General features: G+C 35.6%; 1 protein-coding gene across 4 annotated transcripts in view; it reads left to right on the forward strand.

Annotated features, from left to right (window-relative positions):
* The window catches only part of stxbp6 (syntaxin binding protein 6 (amisyn)), a 110,821-nt gene that overhangs the window by 23,954 nt on the left and 68,933 nt on the right, over window positions 1-17,934 (forward strand). For all 4 annotated transcript variants that reach the window (XM_044142219.1, XM_044142221.1, XM_044142220.1 and 1 more), the window contains exons 3-4: window positions 16,213-16,343; window positions 16,551-16,716. In XM_044142219.1, the coding sequence (XP_043998154.1) occupies window positions 16,213-16,343; window positions 16,551-16,716 (297 nt within the window). The remainder of the gene's footprint in view (window positions 1-16,212; window positions 16,344-16,550; window positions 16,717-17,934) is intronic.

Raw genomic sequence — 17,934 nt, forward strand, 5'->3', positions numbered from 1 at the left:
TTTAATTATGAATCTTTTATTATTATAAATGGAGATTATTTTCTCCTGAATATGATCTGTTTCATTAAAAATTTAATAAGAGGTGAGGCAAAGTCTCAACGTTTTGCTTGCATTTCTAAAGCACATCATTACAACCAACATATAACATATGCTTTTCGTTAATTCTCTAATGCTGTACCTGCAGCCTTTGTTTTTGATTTGACTTTTTTTTTTTTTGATCTCCCTGCAAGGGGGGCAAACTTTTATCATTTTTTGTTTATGTGCAGTTGAATTCAAAAGCTAATGTTGCATGTCGGCTCAGCTTCTTTTTGATTTGCATTTTGGAGTAAAAACATCACATTCTTAAAATAAAACAAATAGAAATAGATAAAATATTATTATTGTTATTCTTTTAAGCAAAGTACATTAACCTCTCAACAAGAAACATCATCACTAGATTGTCTACTTGGCTCAGAAACCAGAAGCATGTCAATAAGTCTGGCTTCCATCCAGTGGTTGATCGACTATGCATGATGTATTACCCCAGGTTGCTGTTTAAACAGTGTGCACAATCAATTGTAATTCAGGATCTGCAATAAGCAATATGTTTCAATGTACATGTTTTGATGTTTATGGGATTTCCTTTAGATTTGATAGATCTGGAATATTTTCTCCGGGTTATTGCTGCCTTAAAATTGAGTGCTGTGAGGGTAAAATTTAATGAGAACACAGACAGATAATTGTGTTCCAATTAGCTTCGGTTACACTGGTTTATATACAGTGACACAGATCAATACGTGTGGGAAAGCTTTTCTCTGAACACAGTGATGTTCTTCATCCTGTTGGCCTCACCAAGGGATACAATCAGGCATATATTTGAATATCACTGTGTAAAGAAAACAGGTGGAAGAAGTTAGAGGCAATGATCCTGGCTGTTAAATCAATTTGCCTAAAACAATGCAAAGATTTAAATTAAGAGCTCGTTATCAGTTGTTTTAATGAGGGTGTCTGGCCGCTTTTCCCTATGGCTCTACTGTAATCTGCAGAAATACACTGCTTAGTCAGAACAACCACTCAGAGCCACGAAGAGGATCTTACTGGTGTCAGTCACCCTCAATCACCATCAAAACACAGCAGCATGATTAGATGTTTCCCTTTGTCTTGTATCTAGAAAAAAGCAATATAGTCAAACAGTGTATCTTCAAGTTCTTTGGGCCTCCAAAAAGGAGTCTGTAACGTAACTCTGAGGCGAGGCTCTCCATTAGAAAAAGACGGATGGCTTCTCTGGAACTCATCAGAAGTAATGTAGATCTTGCTTCAGTCTGCAATGATGAATAAAGAGCACAACTATAAATTGAAGGTTTTCAGTCATCTTTCGGTCCGACGTCCGATCCATACCTCTGATCATGAAATATGGATCTTGGCTGAAAGGACAACATCCCAGATGAAGTAAGTTTTATCCATGGGGTGGCTTGGCTCCGCTTTAGAAACACAGATAAAAGCTTCTTCATACGGGGGGCAGACGATAATCAAAAGAAATCATTTGAGCTGGTTATAGCGTTTGATCTCCTTTTTAGAGGTTTTCAGAGCATGTCCCACTGTGAGAGGATCCCAAGGCAGACCTTGAACTCTCTGGTGACAGTATATTACATTTCTGCCCTTTCAACAGCTTGGATCTTTCACAATGAGAATTGAGTGTCTCTGGGGAGAAGCATGTTTGACATTTCCTCCTGAAACTTTTACCACTCGTGACACAATCTCTGTAAGACGCATCAAGTGAGTGGGACTCACCTGCTTGGGCTTCGGTCCAATCATCCCCCCTTACAGACAAGCCGCAAGCCCATCCAGAAAATTAAGATTTTGGTGCTTTTTGAAGCATTAATTATAAGGCTGAGCAATTGGAAATGTTTTTTATTTTTTTTCCACAGGCTCTGTTGCTCTTTTCAGGGAATAACACAGGAAATAAATGTGAAATATTTGCTTTTAAGCTGAAATGACCTATCTTTAGCTAAGAATCATCCTATTGAAACTGACAAAACAATTTTTATCAATGCTCTAGAGAAAAAGTATAATTTAAAAGAATTTGAGTTTCAATCAACATTTTGTATAACACTAAATTCATAAACCTCAATTTGTAGAGAACTGAGCATGTTTTTGCTCCTCATAAAAGCTCACAATTTCCAAAAACAGGTGTTTGTTCTTTCTGATGGCTTTTGGGAAATTAGTAACTGAAAGAAAACACTGAATAAAGTCAATGACAAATTTTTGAACACAGCTGACTCACTCCTGAGGTGGAAAGATTGTAATTGTGTGTTTTCTTTATCTATTTAGCATTCAGTCGACTGCATTGCATTCAATCTGCTGTTAGTATTTTAAGAAAAATGGCAAGTTGGAGATTTTAGATGTACATCAATATTACTCTTGTCAGTGGACTCCATCTTGTATGCTTTGGTTTCATCAGTCTTTTTTGGTCTCATATTGGAGGATGGCCAGTTCTGTTGGTGATTTGTGATTAACCAAGAGCAACTTCAGGATGAACAGATCTTTTAAGATATTTCACAACTAATTTCTAAAAAAATATATAATTTAATTTACCTTTAACTAAAGATATATTATTTCACAAAACTAACCTGTTCACCAGCTTTATTACAAGACTGAAGTTGGAACACCTCCATTGGACTTCTTGATATTTTTTAAAAAATAATAGATTTTCTAATTATTTTCATGTGTGTTTGTGTGTGTGTGTGTTAAGCTACACTATGCTTCATCTCTAACCTGCACCCAAGGCAGGAGAAGGAACTGCCAGTTTTATGAATCTGTGAATTTATACGACTGCCCTTTGCAATGTTTATTGTAGAAACTCATTTCGTTACAACACTAAAAAGACCGTATAGTTCAGCCATCTTTGTATGAAAGGGGGATTTATGTTTTCTGGACCTGCACACTTGATGACCTCAGTGACTCACCCCATGAAAGCCGAGGCATGTGGCAATATATATGGATGCCTGTCTCTCAAATTAATGACAGAAGAATGTTGTATTTTCTGCCATTTCCGTCTGCTTTGCTGCTGCTTGCTGCATTACACGCTCTAGGTTGTACAATATTATAGTCAACTATATTGTAAGCCTGTTGGTCATAAACTAATCTGTGAACCAGACCTTATTACTTATGCATTAATAATACATAAATCCTTAGTTTGATCACCTCATTTCATAAGCTGACTTTTTCTTTCTTCTCACTGGACAACTGTGTTGTACTCTTTGCTTTTGTTGTCTCAGGCCATTCTTACAGAGCAACATTAAATGGAGTTTAGTGTGTCTATGACTGGCATGCATGCTAATTGTGGTAATGAAGGTCACCCAGAGGACCAGCTGGAGTCCTTCTCTGTGTCTTCAACACTCTCTGTAGGGAAGTCGCTGCTTGGCTCATTTCTCACCAGGATATCAAAAAAACACCATATGCTCCCCACCTACATCTTCACACCTCTCTTAGGCCTGCTGCTGGGCAATTCAATCATGGAGCTCAAAGCCAGTGAAGATGCGTGGTGTCCAGTGAGGCCTGCTATCCAAAATAAGGTTAAATCACATACAATTATCCTGATATATCCAGGAGTCAGAAAAAATCTTTGTGCTTGAAACTGCAAATTTCTTCTTGGATTGTTAACAAAATGTGACTACAATTATGTTAAAAGTGGGGAAAAACTCTCTGCGTCTTTACTGTGAGAATGTTCACATTATGGATTTCTGAGCTATGCTTTTACATTTACAGAAATGCCTTAAGAGGACGTGCTGAGGCAAAGCTCGATATAAATGCCTAATATTTTTAATCATTGTGTCAGTCAATCATCAGTCATATAAAACGACTTCTTCTTGAAAAGGTAGACGTTTCCAACAGTCTTTGAGCTTGAAACATTTATTATTCATAGTCCTGTGCAGATCCATCCAAGTGTGCTGTAAATCGTGTTATGTAATGCCTTTTACAAGCTGTGAAATTGATTCCTTAATTGCAGCTTTAATTGTGTAGACTTTACATATATCTGAAACGTGGTCATAATGCTAGAGTGCTGTGCTTCCTCTTCTGCAGTTGCTTTCCTGATTTAACACTGCAATATTAATTCTTGTTTGGATCGTCTTGCATCTTTTCCCTAGTAATCTGGTAAAATTTTCATTTTTGTCATGAGACGCACCAAGCAGTTGACTTATGACAGGAATCAACAGATTTTTTTTATTTTTGTTTTCCCCTCCAGGGGGTCTTTTTGTGGGCTCTAGTGTCCCTTATATGGCAGTAGGCTGACAGGAAAGGGGGAGAGAGAGGGGGGAAGACATGCGGCAAATGTCGCCGGGTCTGGGAATCGAACCCACGACGGCCGCGTCAAGGACTCAAGGCCTCCAAATGTGGGTCGCTGATTTTTAGTTGGATTTTCTCTGTTAACTGACCTGTTGTAAAGTCAAAAATCTGCTTGTCTTACTGATTGTGTGGAATAGTTTTGTGTCCTGGAATTAGAGAAATTAGAGAAATATGTAGAGTGATGTATATTTATTTTAGCTTTTGTGGCCCTATTGGTCTTTGACAGTACTGGCACAGTAAATGAGTAGAGAGAGAAGGAGGGAAAATATACAGCAAAGGTCTCGAGATCAGAAATCAGAACTGGACTGCTGCGTCACAGACTAATAGTTTCCAGATTTTGGTTGTCTCTATATCCTGCCTCATGTCCCACTCTATTTAGAAATGAACATTAGAATTAGACTAACTTATGAGTAGCTTCACAAAAAAATAGATCAGATATTGGCCACAAAATTCTGATCCTTAATCTTTATTTATAATTTCAGTTTTGTTTTTATAAAACTGTCTTCAAGAGAACCTTTGGTACAAAGACAAAATTTTATCCAGAGCTTTGTGTTTCAAGCTGTATGAAAAAGCAGGTGTTGCAGCGCTGTGAGATGCATGTCTATGTTAACTCATTTTCATTGGTATAAAGTTCATTTAAACAACTTTTGTGAAATGATTGCGAAAAGAATCCATTAATTTTCCTCGAAGTAGATTTTGTTGAACCTCAACGTCAACATGGAGACCACTCAAGTGGAAAATGAAAATGCTAGAAAACTAACATTTTCTAAAACTGAGAAGTATCCACCAGGTTTGCCAACTATGTGATGTGATATCTTAAAGTTTAGCTTCTGTACGGCCAGAAAGGTTAGACAGGATATGGACTGGCAACTTGGCATCTCACACTCTCCAGGCGTCTGCGTGACTGAACAGGCCTGGTGACAGTCGACTGCAGGGGCTCTATTGGGAATGACTGAGACCTCCTCTGTCAACCCTATGTGGGCTGTGCTCTGGTATTTTACATTAAGGGCAGGGCTTAGCATCCCAGCTGGCTCCATGACAAAGCTTCAGCACATGCTGTGTTTTAGTGAGAAGTCTAGTTTAAATGAGACATTTTTATTTTGTTAGAAATTCTGTTGTATTTCAGTTTTTATGTTGAGTCATAAGAAGTAAAAACAATATCCTTAACATTATGAACAGGTAAGTTGCATTGGTGATTGTAAAAAATAAAAGTTGGTTGGTAAAATAGTTAAAGCTGTCTATTTTTCCCCCTAGGCCAAGGATGTAAAAAGGAGAAAAGACATTACAGTATAATTTCAAACTTATGATCGCCAGCTGTTTTCCTGCTATGTGGAACATAATTCATGGAAAGACCAGATGGAAACCCAGGCAGGGAACAAGTGAAACTTTTCCATCCTGTTTATGAATCACCCTAACACAGCAGCAATGTGTGACACTGTTTCTATGTACGTTTTGTACATACAACCACAAATCCAATGTATTTGGATTTTATCTGATTGACTAACACAAAGTATTGCATAATTGTGATGCTAAATGGATGGATGGTTTTCAATTATTTTTAAAAACTAAACATATAATAAATTGACATGCCTAACTAGCCCATTGTACTCCAATGCCATTGAATAAAACCCAGTGCAGCCAGTTGCCTTCAGAAGATAGTGAATAGTGTCCATCTATTTATAATTTATCCTCTGTATGAATACAGATGCTCCATTAAGCCCTATTAATTTTTAGACAGGATTCACAAACCGGATCATCAAGACCAAGGAACACAGCAGCTCATGGGTGCGAGCACATCCTCTTGTTGGATAAGAGGAAAATAGAACTACGTGAAGCGGATAATTAACACTGCACATCACTCTGAACACTTCATCCCTATGATGAAACATGGCCGTGACAGTTTGCCGTGGGGCTGCTTTCCTTAAGCAGGGACATTGGCGTTGGTATCTTTTCATCATCTAAAAGCATTGATGAAAAGATGCATGGAACTAAATCCAGAAACGTTCTGTAAGACAATCTGAGTTAGAGCAATTTTTCAAATAATTATTGTTTTAACGCATCTAAAAATTCCACATCAATCTCTAATGTACAAAGTTGCTAAAGACCTACTCCCAAAGACATGCAGTTGTTATTCGCATCATTAGGTGCTTCTACAAAGTATTGATTCTAGGATACAAATATACACCACATGTGCAGTTTCAAGTTATATTTGTGAATGGAAGCCCATAATTTCATAACCATCCAGTTCTAGTCTCTAATTTATTTCCCCTTGGAGAAACACTTATTATTAGAGCACTTCAGCCCTGGGTGGTATGTTTTCAATCTCCCAAGCATTTTTTGGTAATAATCCTAGTCTCACATAAAACAGTAATTAAAAAAATAACAAAAAAAAAGAAAAAACTAGAACTCTTTCTGCATCTTAATTAAGTCTTGTCTTGCTGTTGAAACTAAGAAAGAATTTATATCTTCAGATGAGTTTTGTTTCTGGCAAGATGTGATCATCTACATATCCTCAATTAGAAATTATGTTTTTTGTCTTCTTTCTTCATAACTAACATGCCACATTTATCAAAAAGTACAAGATTTGTGGGCCCCTTGTGTAAAATCCTGGCTTTAGTTCTTTCCATAGATTTTCTATTGATTTTAGGTCAGGTGATTGCCGGAGCACTTTATTTACTTTCTCTGAGACCAACTGAGACTTCCCCTGGCTGTATGTTTGGGATCAATGTCTTCCTGAAATATCATCCTCAGAAATGGCAACATTTTATCTTAAGCTGACATGTATTGTGACATCTATATATATATGCATTTTAAAAACAGACATGAAAAGTAGCTGGACATCCATTAAACAAATTACAAAATAAATAAAATAAAAAAGTAGCATAAGAAAAAAAAATAATTGTAAGAACATGTAATAAAAAGACCAAGTTATAATAATATAAATTCAGGGAAAATAATTCCATCAATTCAAGTACATTTTTGTAGCACTTTCTCATATATTGCTCCATGTTTAAATCTCAGATGGTTCCACAGATCTGTGGAGTTGCTGACTTGTCCACATTCCACCGATCAATACTGCACACTGTGTGTTATTGATCTGTGTCGTCTCTTACAAGCCAAAGTTTTCCCACATCAATAAACTGACTTGACCTTGTTTTGTTTTGTTTTTCACTTTCCTCTTTTGCTATTTTACAGTTTTATTAAATGGTAGCATAAAAGACGGAGTGTTTCGTAACTACCGTGTATGTTCATACCCAGCAGGTGATGCTGCTTCTTTTCCTGTTCTTTCCGCCATCCTGACATTAAAAACTCTGCAAAGCATCTTAGTCCAGCCTCCAAATAGGCATCAGTCAGGGAAAATATAAGGAATCCCCAGTATACTTCCAAAACAGAATATGCCAATAATAATGTGTATTTTTATGATTAATGTGTTTCTTGTTATTTTAAGTAAAAAATGTAATTGAAAAAATTATTTGATTTGTTGCAGAGCCTTTGTTTGATCTTGTATAATGTGTAAACTTTTGTTTGGAGTTCCGCTTAGGCCAGGACCTGTTTATAAACTTAATAATAAAAACAATATATATTTTCCAGAAATATAAACCATGAATAAAATATGTAGTTTTTAAAAACTACATTGAAAGAAAACTAATTAGCTCAACCAAGGTTTCTACTTTATGGGTTTACAGGAAACCTTTGTTTTTGTTTATGTCATATATTTTAATCATCTAATTTAATCGTTTTGCACAGCATTTGGTGTGGGTGAGCTGCACTACAGGTATAATGTTGTGTGACACAGTGTCCTTAATACATGTCATTGATGAAATATGTCCCTAGAATTTTTCTATAGGTTTGTTGCCAGGTCAACTGCTTTGCTCTTTCACGATCCATTAATATGGTACTGATTTTATTCATCTTCCTACCTACTGCTGTAGTATTGATAAAAGTTATTAAAAATCATTCTGAAGTCAAATATGTTATTATGCTAAAGGTCATGTGAAATATCTGACCTTTATGGTGAAGCTCTCAACCTTTTATTTGATCTTATTTGATTCAAGTTATGTCTGTTCTTGAAGATATCTTCATCCATTGTCTGTTTACAGATTTATCTGAAGCATCTTTGCGATGTGGTTGTTATCTTGGAGCTTTTACACATGCAGGTGTTCTTCTGTTGTGTCAGAACTAATCCTGTTACCCTAAAATATGAAGGAAGAAATCATGACTAAGCTTTACATTCTTTGCAGATGCATGTTTTTTTTTTTGTTTTTTTTTTCAGGGTTGGGAGATATTCAGATTCTCAATATTGCCAAAGTTGATATAAACTGCTGAAGGGTGCCCTATTCTTTTTTATATGACATTAAAAAAAAGAACTTGAAGCATAACACATTCCAGTATCCAGTACTTCAGATAAAATGCTGAACGCTTTGACACTGATTTTGTGCTCAGACAGAAGAATAACATGCATTGATTAAAAACATATGAGCCATTTATAAATGATATGAGGAGTAGTTTTCTGTGTTACACTGTTAGGGTTTTTTTATATTCCGCAAACAGATTTTATTCTGCTAAACCATTTCAAGGAGAGAACAGATGGGGCAGGAAATGAACTTTAGCCTCCTAAAATCTAATGCTTTCATTTTCTGACGCAATATAAAAATCACTATAAGAATCTAAGATCTAAATACCATTTTTTACTTTGGTTTAAAAAGTCAGACTGAAAGTTACTGAAAATAAGCTTAAACAATGAGCTAAACTCTGGCTTTTTCATATGCTCATATATGAAGCATATGAAATATGTGTATTTCATATGCTTCATGAAATATATTTCATATTATACATATATAAATAAATATATATATATATATATATATATATATATATATATATATATATATATATATATATATATATATAAATAAATATATATATATATATATATCACATAACATTTTCTTTGAATTATATACAATTTTTGAAAGACATTTAATTTTAACCACATTCTGAAATGCCATGCTATCCTAGTGGCTTTAATTTGAAGTGAGCTTTAATAAAGTCTAAGAATTGTAGAAGAGATTCTAGGACTTGAATTGCTAGTGCACAGAATTTGTCAGACCTCCAATAAATAAATCCCTTTAATGTGTTGTCCTTGGGTGAGTGTTATAATTGGATGGATAACAGATGTGATAGGAGGTGAAATGCAGCTACAGCCGTATGTAGTGAAAAGCTTATTTAGCTTTGGAAGTCATGTGTTTAAAGCAGCTCAGTGAAAAGGATTGATAAGAATTTCAAAGGATGAAGACACTTCACACACTTTTGAATATGTTAGCTGGTCGTGACGTAATCCAATGTTAACATGTAAATGCATTTTACTTATTTGCAACAAACGGAAATGCCCATTTCCCTCATCATAAGAGAATTACAAAATCTCTGTTTGTACAGAAGACTTTTTTTTAAAAGAACTTGTGAATGGAGCACTATAACCACAATTAATACTATGATTATTTTTACATTTAAAAAAAAAAAAATCATATTCAACATAGTTTCAGTCAAAAGGTAATTTTTAAACGGTATTGTAAAGACGCCTAATGAATTGCTTGGTGGACCGTGGTGATGCATCACTCAGTTTTGTGGCTGATTTCCAGACTCTTGCATTGGATTTGGCCAATTTCAAACAGATATAACAAATATAAAAATACTGCAGTGTCCATGTATTTTTCCCAACCTTTCTGCTTTGACTGTATTAAGCTACTTTGAGTATAAGAGACAACAAATTGATTGAGTTGTTATTTTAAACTGTCTTCTGTGTATGATATTAGCAGTTTGCACTGTTTGCAAGGTTAGCTTTAAGTGTAGACTGCAGTCTCTGTGTATGTTCCCTAGAGAATGCGAATCCTTCCTTCCCTCTGGAGATTTCCAAAAGGCTGCCTACACTTCCAGATTACAAATGTTTTATAATGCACAGAGGTTGAAAACTTGAAAGGAAAAAAACAGAGTGACATTACTGTCCTCTGTTATGTCTCCCTATTGTCTGATGAAGTCTTACTTTCTCTCTCTTTGTTGCAGCCTGAATGAACCAGGCTGTAAAAACAGACATTTCTCAAGATATTATAGAAAATATAGTATATCTGTTTTTTTAATATTGTCTTCACTCTCTGAAATTCTTCTGATTGCATTTGTTTATTTGCAATACTACAAATGGAAAATTGAGTTTTTTCTACTTGGTACTCATGTCTGCCTGGAGAGTCAAGAGTGGCCACATTTGGATTATTTTCTTTGTTCACCAGTCAATTTCTTGGTCCATCTATAAGTTGGTCACTGTTCTAAGTCAGTGGTGTTTCTTTTTCAAAGCTGAAAAGCTGATCCCTGTCCTACGGTTGTTGTTTACGATGATAAATGTCCTCCAGTATTCAGTTGGTGCCTTGCCACTGCATGGTAGCCATCCTGCCTACCAAACGCCACAAACACAACAGTTTCAGTGTTTTCTATCCCATGAATGGACTACAAAGACCTTTGTTTCAGAGTGCTGTTTGCTAGCCTAGCATGTGCTGTGGTTTGTTTTAATGCCAACCTTTTCTCTGAAGATAAAGGTTTCTCAGCCTTTGCAAAAATGAATTAAAAACTAACTAGATTTGATTTCTTGCTGTGCTGAATTATACAAACTTGGAGTTCAAAAACATGTTTTCAGCTTTATTTGGTTAACAAGCATGATAATGGATTTGTAATCTATCCCTTGATAACATTTATATTTTATAATGATATAAGGTCTTCTCGTCAAGCCAAACACCAGAACATTTCTTTGCTGTGGAGCACTTAGCTTCCATTAGTTCCTTCTGCATTCATAATGATATGTAAATGGATTTTGATGCGTCAAACTTGGCCTTGGCCCTTATAACTTGCTGTCCTTTCATAACCGTCTGCTTCTCTGTGTGTGTGTTTTTGTCGCACTCAAATGAGATTACCATGGTGACTGCATTTATCCAATGATGGAGTGAAGAACAGATCTGCTGTTGAAGGAAGTGGCTTGATTTTTTTTTGTTTTTTTTTTTTTGCAAGAGGTCTTGAAAACGTCTACGTGCAGTTGGGGATGCTTTCAGAAAATAGTTTCATCTTTTACCAGTGATCTAATAAGGTATTCTTGACCTTTAACCACAAATGACAAGATGACACAGAAAAATGTTTGTGTGAACATGACTTTTGCGTAACTTAAAGAGACAAATGTGCCTTCAATTAACTTTTGAATTTTACCTTCTTGGGTGACTCTTGGTCAAGCAACCAATCAACAGTTGTATGGTTATGGTATTGTTTATTAAAATTGCCTGTCTAAAATTATTTGTCTTTTTCAAAAATCCATGGAAAATTCTGAAATGGTAGAGCAGCATCAAGCTTTTCCCATAATGTTGACCGATTTTTTTATTTTTTTATTATCTTTAAAAAGGAAAGACCTCAGTAATAACTTTAATATACCCAGTGTTTAAGACGACCAGCCAGTAGCAGCATTTTGGCTAACATTAGCATTTTGCAAGTCTTGAATAGGAAGGCCTTTTTGACATTACCCAAATCTTGAGCGTCTCCCACAGATACAATCAGAATTGTATCAAGACTCTTAATGGGCCTCCTCAAAAGAGTAATATTACTCCGAATGGGAAGAAACACGTTTGTAAAATTAAAAGAATGCTATAGAAGGATTAGCTATCTTTGGAACTAACTATGCCATGCTAATTTCTTTTGCACACCCGCAAATGTAAAAGGGCTCCTATCACAAGATTGTAAATTAACAAGATATAACTAAAATAACAACATATCTGTATGACATTTAGCTTTCTGTTATTTGCTGACTTCAAACCATTGTGGCCACCTGAAGGAATTCTTACAAATTCTTACAACCGTTTTATTTCCTAGAACTTCATTTGAAACACCTCAGTGATACTACAGATATCTCAAATCTTCTTCACTCTCTCCCAACTTCTATACCCAGGAGTGTTATCAGAGAAATCCAGGAGCACTTATGCATTGCGTGCTCACTGATCAGAGTTATAAATTAGGATTGGTCAAATATAAAATGTGCTGATTCTGTTTACAAACAGATTTCTCTGTGCATCTATGATGACCATTTTTTTGTTTTGTTTTTTTCCAGTTAAGGTGTAAATATCACTGTATAAATTCCCATCGATAGTGTTAAATAAATGATCATAACACATAAGACAGTATTTGGTGGTACTACGCAAGCATGAGGGTCTTTTTAATTATTTCCTACATAGGTGGTCCTTCAAGCAGAATTTGCCTTCATGGTGTCAATTTCATCTGATATCTCACAATTCTCTCTTCACAACCACAACTGTGATAATAATTCCTCTGATAACACTCCTGGGTATAGAAGCTGATCCAGGGAACGTTTCCTCTATGATGTCTGCTGTCTGTAAAGGACACTGTACATGCTTTCAGCTGCAGCGCTCGCACACAGTAAAGAATAACAAGAGATAATTCAGTGCAGGATTTGAGTTTGTGTCACCATGAGAGTATGAGAAAGGGCAAGAAAGGAACACCAACATAGCCTTTCTTGGACAGCCAGCCCACATAGGAACAATATGTTTGGCTGCCTTTCAGTCATTTTGAGTTTCAGTTTTCCTTCTTTTTTATTTTCTGTTTATCCTTGATCCTTTACTCATGCGTTATTGTAATAAATCAATAACAAGTGCATCATAGCAAATTTTGGTATCAGTCAGGTTTTAAAAGAGAAGCATGCGATCACATTAAAATAAAGTACTCCCATTTTCAAAACCAGTAGCTTATGTATCGGAATGAAAATAATATGGTTTTTAACAGCTTGCAAATGTATTTAAATCTAACTTTCAAATTGGATAAAAGCCCACAGCAGACTTGATGCTGGCATTGTTGATTAAAAAAGATTAAACCAAAGATATGGAAAGAAAAGCAGCATCAATGTACTGTGAATTAAATTATTATTTTTTAAATAACTAAACTTCAGGTAGTTATCTAAAAACCAGGAGTTTGTTAACTGTAAGCTGACCCAATGGTAAAAAGGAAAGACCTCAGTAATAACTTTAAATAACCCAGTGTTTAAGACGACAAGCCAGTAGCAGCATTTTGGCTAACATTAGCATTTTGCTTATACACTAATTTTAACATACTGAATGGAGTAAGTCCATGTTGATCCATATGCTTGTGACTCTTCACATGCTATAGAGTACTTTGTATCTTACTTTCCATTGATGCAAATTTTTTAGCATCAGAAGGCTGGGTTCCAGCAAACGGGCACAGTTTGGCCGGCCCTGTTTAAATTTCTTCAGAAATGTTCTGATATAATATTGTTTCTAGAATTTTTTTCACACCAACAGGACCAATTTATGTCAATTTGCCATCGGAACAACTTGTAAGTTACATTTTCATAGAGTGTGGCTGAACATTTTCTTCTTGCTTGATTGCTATTTCAACAAAGCCATGCCTTAGAACTTTCAGTAATTGTGTTAATATTCAAGGGAGATACTCTGACAAGAAGGCAGTGAACAGCTGAATATGAAATAGATTTGAGACCCTCAGAGGTGTCTGGCAGCTTCATTAAGACATTTGTGTTGATTTGTCAACAGTCCGTGGCCTTCAGACATTTTGTCTTTCACAGTCTGCTGATGCAGTTCGGTGATCTGGTCTTTATAGAATGTCATTTCTTATTTAAAAATGACTAAAAGCCACAAAGTAGTTTGACTGATTGTGATTTGCTTAAAAAATGTGCAAATGACAGATTGGTTTAATATGAGTCTCACATTTTTTATGAAGTATGGAAGTATGGATATCATTTTTCTCATATTTGGAGTAATTCTGTTTGTTTTGAAAGGTTTAAAAATGCCGTTGGTCCAGGACGTCAGTCAAACCTGCTGCTGAAAATTATCCCTGCCGAGACAAAGCAGTAGTAAAAATCAACATCCACATCACTTTGGGTGTCATATTCTGTACTTTTGCCCTTCTGTGATTGGCTGTTTACTTTAGTTCACAGTCGATGTTCTGATAAACAACTATGGAAAGGTGTGACCGGATTGCATGGACATTAGGTTTGTTCACTTCCCTTGTGTCTCATGAAACATTTATGAGGTAAAAGACACATGACCACTGCTGTCCTTCGACCCAATGGTTGATTGCACCCTATTGTCAACATCGTTATAAAATCTTCTCAATCCTAAAGCTATTAGTCTTTAGTGTCACCACCGCCAGGATCACTGATTGTTGACTTCATTTCTCCGTTTTCGCTGCAACTGGTTGAATGAGGAAGCAATGAGTGATTGCTTCTGTAATTCTGTCTGTCGGTGTGTTTGTACGCCTGCTTCCTTCCACCCACTGTAGCTCCAGTATTAACTGCAGCTGTCAAAATGGATACTCTGAACATAACCATACATCTCTTGAGCTGTAGGAGTTTCTTTCAGCCCTACCTTTGTAAAACATTCCTCAATATGGGTGCAGTGCACCCTGAGTGAATTGAGTCGTAGCTAGAGGAAGAATAAATAATATCCGACAGCTGTTAGTGATAATTTTTATTTTTTTATGTTGTGATGAGAAATAGCAGAAAACCATCACCTTGTAGCAGAGATAACATAATTACACGTCTTGTTCTTAGTCTGGGGTGAAAGGATTAATTAAAACAATCAAATTATTGCAAAAAACTATTTTTCTGTACAGCAGAGCAGGTGTGCCCTAGTCCGGTCCTCGAGAGATACTATTCATGCATTCTTGACCCTGCTGAATTTAAATTATTGGAATTGAATTAATAAAATTATTATCTCTGTGTGGAAATGATGTACAAAGCTGGAGTACAGAAAGTTAATGTGCAGCATCCTGTAAGTAAGTTCACTGTAGGACGTTTGATCAGACTAATAAATCAGGTTGTCGTTGCAAGATTAAAGTGAGTTGTTCACTGTTAATGATCTGTTGTTTTGCTTTAAGCTGAATGATGTATTTAATATTTTTTATTCTATAATATACTTCACGCTTACCACTTTCTTACTCATAGGAAAAAAAACAAGAATAATGCCTTCAACAAGGAAGTTAGATGTAAAAAAGGTTGAAATACTTCACCTCCTTTAGGATATACATTTGTTTTGAGAGAGAATGGGATACTGTAAATTGTATGATTAATTTGGACTGTGCCAAACAAAATTTCTGTAATATCTCAGTCAAATTCAGATATGTGAGCCTGGCATTCAGTTATCCAGTTCATTAGTTCTTCCCTTGAGGTTGGTAGGTTTTCTATGTTTTGATGTTTAGTTGTCATCATTTTCTGTCAGCCATACTCTCTTCCTGGTGATCCCTACTTCTACCATACTTTCTGTTTTATGTCCTTTGTTTTCGAGCTATATTTCTTTCCGTTTCTGTCCTGATGTTTTGTCTTCCTTCCATTGACTTGTAAAATTAGCTTTTTGGATTTGCAGTTTGTTATACTTTTTTAAAAGTCATGCACAATCACCAGACGTTTTTTTATTTTATTTTGTTTTATTTGTTTTATTCATTTCATTCTTACCACCTCAGCATTACTGTGGATCTGTCTTTAATTTCAAAAACACAAGAGTCTATTATAAGCACATAACTGTTCTGCTTTGCTTTCCAATGTATTTGACAATGTAGGATACAAAATGTGATTACCAGATAAGCCAGGCTGCCACAGATCATTTGGACATGTCAAACAGACAATGAACCTTCCAGCTCACACATTGTGTAAATGGCACATGTAGCTAACTGTTCAACACAGATTTAACGCAAGTATTGTAGTAATAACCCCTTAGTTTTTCCCCTGATCTTTTTAAAATGGTGAAATCTCTGCTGTATAATTTTGTCATGTATAGATATTTTATTCTTTTTTTTTTTTTTTTACTTTTGTTTCCACAGTGACGAACAAGAAACCGTCCCATGTATCCCTCACTAAAGTGAAGCAGTTCCAAGGATCATCTGCCTTTGTCAAAAGGTCACAGTGGACCATTGATCAGCTACGGCAGGTTAATGGCATCGACTCCAATAAAGTATGTATTTACAACGCCACCAACAAATAAAGCATAAAACTTCTTACTTGAGCTTTACCTTTTGTTAGGTCTTTACAGCCTGAAGCATAGTATTAGTGTCTATGTGTAATAATTTAAAATGTTTTCATTTGTTTTTGTTTTATTTACTGTTTTTTTCAACAACTACACTAACTTCAAACCTACAACGGTTTACTTGTTCACTCAAAGGATTGTCCAGAATTTGACCTGATGTTTGACAATGGTTTGGACCAGTGGGTTGCCAGTTCAGCAGGAGAGAAGTGCACCTTCATCCAAATTCTTCATCACACCTGCCAACGCTACTGCTCAGCACGGAAACCCGAGTTCATCAACTGTCAGTCAAAGCTGCTTGGTGGTAAGATATTTCCAAAGTAAAAATACTAATTTTTTAAATTTAGTCAGAAAGCCATGAATCTGTGACAGATTCACGGATGTAACCCTGTGCTGTAAGCCAGAATCCTATTATGTATGATGACAACCAGCACCTGGTGTGTATGAAAATGTATGCTCATTACTTGCATACAGCATCTGTTGTGTGCTCAGTTGATACTTTGTCAAAAGAGGAAGGCGAAGTAATAGGTCATCTTTGACTAAATGCATTTTTCAAGGTTAAGGTGGTTTTACAGCACAAACACATCCTTTAATACTTAAAATTTTAACACTTATTTTCCGTCATAACAGTCAGTCAGTTCCATCATTAAAGACGTCATTTATAAAAACTTTTTTGATGCAGCATTCTTCCTTTTTAATGTGAAATTACACTGTTTGACATGACTGCTTCTTGCTTTCTCATACTGATACTAAATTAAAGAAACCAGAGAAACAAGTTAAAATAATGTCTCCTTTGAGTATTGCTTAGTAGGTAAAGATGCATGTTTAAAGCCATTTTAACATAGCTTGGTGTTAATCATGTCATCATGTTAACACGCTGTTGTTAACATGATGACGGTGCTTTTTAACATAATTCTGTTTTTTGTTTTTTTTAAATCAGATATCAATCTGATTGTCCTCAATTCCCATTTCAGAACATCAGTCAGTTTGCCCTATTCATAAAAATAACTTGTTGAAAACTGTGAATGTCCAAAACCTTCCTACAAGCTCCACAGATACAGGAGTCAGTTATGAGAGAAGTTTGCAGCATTTCTTCTGCTGTTAAGAAATTATTTAATATGCACTGCATTGCAGTGAGGTGAGATGTTGAAGCTGTCCTCACTCATCCACTTACTGTTTTTTAGGTTTGTCAGTGTGTGTGGGAACTGACTATCCATTCATTGATGATAAAGCTGCCATATCTTCCCAGCCTTCCTCTACATTGCTTTGACCTCCCTCCTACATTCATGACCATAATCCATATTTACCATTTTTCAGATGACCGTAGTTCATAGTGTGAAATCTGTATGTGTAGGCGGAGAAGTAGCAGTTTCCCAAAGAGCAAAAACTGTTTAATGCTTTTTAGTGAAACATGTTGAGCAAAGTTGCTCTACCACCAGTAAATTTGAAAATGATCATTTTCAAAATATTATTTACAATTGTCTTATTTATTTATTTTTCTTAAATATCTGTGCACCAAGCT

Source organism: Gambusia affinis, linkage group LG16 (genome assembly GCF_019740435.1).
Source record: "Gambusia affinis linkage group LG16, SWU_Gaff_1.0, whole genome shotgun sequence".
In the NCBI taxonomy this organism is placed as follows: Eukaryota; Metazoa; Chordata; class Actinopteri; order Cyprinodontiformes; family Poeciliidae; genus Gambusia; species Gambusia affinis.